The sequence below is a fragment of the Buceros rhinoceros genome, unplaced genomic scaffold (assembly GCF_000710305.1).
Source record: "Buceros rhinoceros silvestris isolate BGI_N320 unplaced genomic scaffold, ASM71030v1 scaffold23592, whole genome shotgun sequence".
Taxonomy (NCBI): Eukaryota; Metazoa; Chordata; class Aves; order Bucerotiformes; family Bucerotidae; genus Buceros; species Buceros rhinoceros.
In genome coordinates this window covers 5020-8231 of record NW_010399833.1, presented here as the reverse complement: position 1 = coordinate 8231, position 3212 = coordinate 5020, and the positions used below count along the sequence as shown (strand labels likewise).

The 3212-nt window shown below is 53.0% G+C and overlaps 1 protein-coding gene across 1 annotated transcript in view; it reads left to right on the top strand.

Moving 5' to 3' along the window:
- LOC104489480 (histone-lysine N-methyltransferase, H3 lysine-36 and H4 lysine-20 specific-like) overlaps positions 1 to 1421 on the top strand; it is a gene marked incomplete at its 5' end in the record, with an annotated part of 7641 nt that extends 6220 nt beyond the window's left edge. Inside the window, one exon of the mRNA XM_010131642.1 lies at positions 1353 to 1421. Coding sequence (XP_010129944.1) covers positions 1353 to 1421 — 69 coding nt within the window. The remainder of the gene's footprint in view (positions 1 to 1352) is intronic.
- Between the last annotated feature and the right edge of the window lie 1791 nt (positions 1422 to 3212).

The window sequence follows — 3212 nt, the reverse complement described above, 5'->3', positions numbered from 1 at the left end:
GTCAGAGAAGGCACTGCGGCCCGTTGATCAGAACGCTCAGCTGAAGGAGAGAGGAGCCCCGACCATGGAGCTGAGTCCCCAGCAGAAAGAGAGGACCGTGTTAGCTGGTGAGCAGATCTCTTGGTCTGCTGGGAAAGCAGTGACGCATGTCGGACAGGTACCTTGGCCTGCGGAGAAACTTCAGATGCATGAGCAAACCCACTGGCCCACTGCAAAATCCCTGACATCTGCGGAGCAGCCTCCCCGGACAGCAGAGAAACTACCAGAGCCAACCCTTCAGCCCAGCTGGGAAGTGGCCTCAGCCCCCACAGAGCAAACCCCTTGGACATCAGAGAGATTGCGTGCGTTTGAGCAGACCCCTCGGCCGGCCAGGGAAGCACCAGTGCCCCCAGAGCAGATGCAGTGGATTGTCACGAACATTCAGACAATTGACCAGATTTCTTGGCTGAGTGGAAAAGCACAGACTCCTCGGGGGCAGGACCCTTTGCCTGAACAAAACACAGCGCTAGCCCGTAACCAGGATTCTGTCTGTCGTGAGTTGGCCGACTCAGAGCCAAAGTGAGGTTGGTGAATATGGGAGGCAGGTTTCAGTCCTTTAATGTTTAGGGAGGGGGAATCTTTGTTTTGGTTTTTTTATTCACTCCCCTGAGCCCAGCCCCTAACCCATGCACATCCCATCCATATTCTCTCGTGACGTGAGCAAGGACATTCTCTTAAGTCTGAGTGTGGCCCAGCCAAAAGGGAGAGAGCATCCATGACCTTTTCCTCTTCCTTTTACAAATGGTAAAGCTGAAATAAAGAGTCCACTCTGGGTAAAAAATCTACAATTCCATTGAAATGGTCACATTACTGATCCAGTGTGTTTGAGCTCCAGGTCTGATACGTAGGTGGGCTCCCAGGTACAGCCAGGGGCCTTGCTCTTCTTAACTGTGTTTAGAGGAAGCAGATCAGTCAGGCTGCCCTGGGTCTGGAGATGTTCCGGGCTCGGGCGGTGAGCAGTCAGGTGTACTCCCTTGCTGGACTCTGTCGGAGCAGGGAAGCGGCTTACCTGTCGTCTGCCCAGGTCTCTGTCCCTGCCGGCTGTTGCTCTGCCAGGTTTGCGTGTTCACTGGGACGGGCTGCGTGCATAGTTCACTGAGGGACGGGTGTCGTCTCCAGCTGAGCTGGGAGGGCAGCCCGCTGCGCTTGCAGCGGTTTTCTTCAGCAATAGGCAACATCCATTCAGGCTCCTTTGTACAAAGCTGCGACTGGCCATGCCCGAGAAACCAGGAATCTGAAGGAGGTCGGGGAGAAGAGAGGTCTTGGAAGAAGCCATCTGGCAGTTTCTTCATTCTTCTGTCTTAATCCTGTAGCACAGGATGCGCAAGGTGTTTCCCGCACTTGAAAACAGTGCGACCGATAAAGCAGCAATAGCAGCGTAAGGCAGAGTGGGTTTTCCTGAGGTGCTGAGCACCACCCTGGCAGGGTGCTGGTGCTCCCTTTCAAAGTCCCATCCAGTCTTTTTGACTTCTGTGGTTACTGTGAGCCAGCAGACTGAGCAGTGTTTTCTCACCTTGCCTCAGGCACGTTCAGGATGTGTTCTCATCATACCTGGTCTCCCCGGCAGCAGGACGCAGTGCCAAGCTGTCAGTGCAGCCCACGCTGTTCGCTACTAAGCGCCGAGGCAAAGGTGCCGTAGCTGTATCAGGACCCATCTCGACACCTTCCCCTTGGGTAGCTTCTGGCTTGATTCTTCTACAACCAAAGGAGACTTGAATTAACTGGACTGTGTTGGTGTGCATGGGTGTGCGTGTGTGTCCCCCCAACTGAATAGTAGTTTTCACACTGGAACATGGTGGGCTCCAGCAGCTGGCTGGCTTTCTTTTTTCCTCTTCTCCGTTTTCCAGTTAAGGAGGTGTTTAGTACCTGGTGGTCATCAGGCTGGTGTCCAGACTAGGCCTGCTGCAAGTCGTTTACCCAAGCCCTGAGGCATGGCCCTGGTACTCCTGGGGCAAGCAGTTGAGTCCCAGGGACCTGCAGGGTGGTGTCCTGAGACCACCAGCACCCTGGCAGGCCGGAGGAGGACAGGCCTCCCTGGGTGGCCCTGTTCAGGCCGGAGGAGGTTGGTGCCCTGCCAAGGAAGCGCCGCTGACTAGCACACTCTCCCACTCTCACAACACATTACCTCTATGGTTTGCCTGAGTTCTGCCGATCCAGACACCGCAGCCTCGGATCTCCATGCCAACCACCAGACCCTCGTGCAGCTCCGTGTATCCCACTCCTTGCAGGCAGATCCGTGGGTCCCTCCTCGGAAAGGCAGTGTTCAGCTCCAGGCTGACCCTCTCCCTCTGACGCGGAAGCAGGACCTTATTCCCTCCAGGCTAGCGAGTGCCTGCCGCTCCCAGAGCAGATGGTCGTGAGTTGTGTGGTTTTCTGTGAAGGGAGGCAGACGCGTGCACCAAGACAAGTCTTGATCTGTTCTCCCTCCCAGATGTGCGCGCCCCGGGACACCTTTACAGCCCCTGCTGGAAAGGCTGGGTGTGCTGGGCACAAAGGGACGTCACCAGTGCTGTGGTGCATCTCTTCTCTAGTCCAAATCATTTCAGATCCTTTGTAGAATAGCGAGCGACTTCGAAAAGCTTTTTGGCTTACGGAAACTTACTGTTTAATGTTGGGTTTTTTTCCGGGAAGACTGGCAGGTCAGTTCCTGCTTGCTGCTGAAACTGGGGAAATGCAAGTGGCTTGTGTTTCTGTGTGACTCCTGTACAAAGGGAATCAGGACAACTCCTCAGAGCCTTTGAGAGAGAAGATAATCTAAGGGCATTCATAATTTTTTTTTTAAACAAATTAAAAAAAAAAAGGTAATGACGCTCAGTATATTAAATATTTATCATGTGTGAGAAGGAAAGTAAATCTTGAATTTCCATTTATAGGCCTTCCCATGAGCTGGACTTAGTCCTGTAGATCGTGTAAGTAGGGTTACCTCCCTGCCAGCTGCCCAGCCAGCTACAGCTGTAACCAGAGAGGTGTCTGCACTGCTCTGTCCACCTCTGCTTCGCATTGTCACGTGTTAACTAGTTATTGTTTCATGAAAAATAAACTGTGAATATTTTTGGTGCAGGCTTTTTTAAATCTGTAAAATGGAGAAGTTCTCAATGAATTCTCATTCAGTGCAGGTTTGAAGAAATCACTTCTCTAATCCGTGTGCTCACATGGCAGGGTGAGGCTCGCGC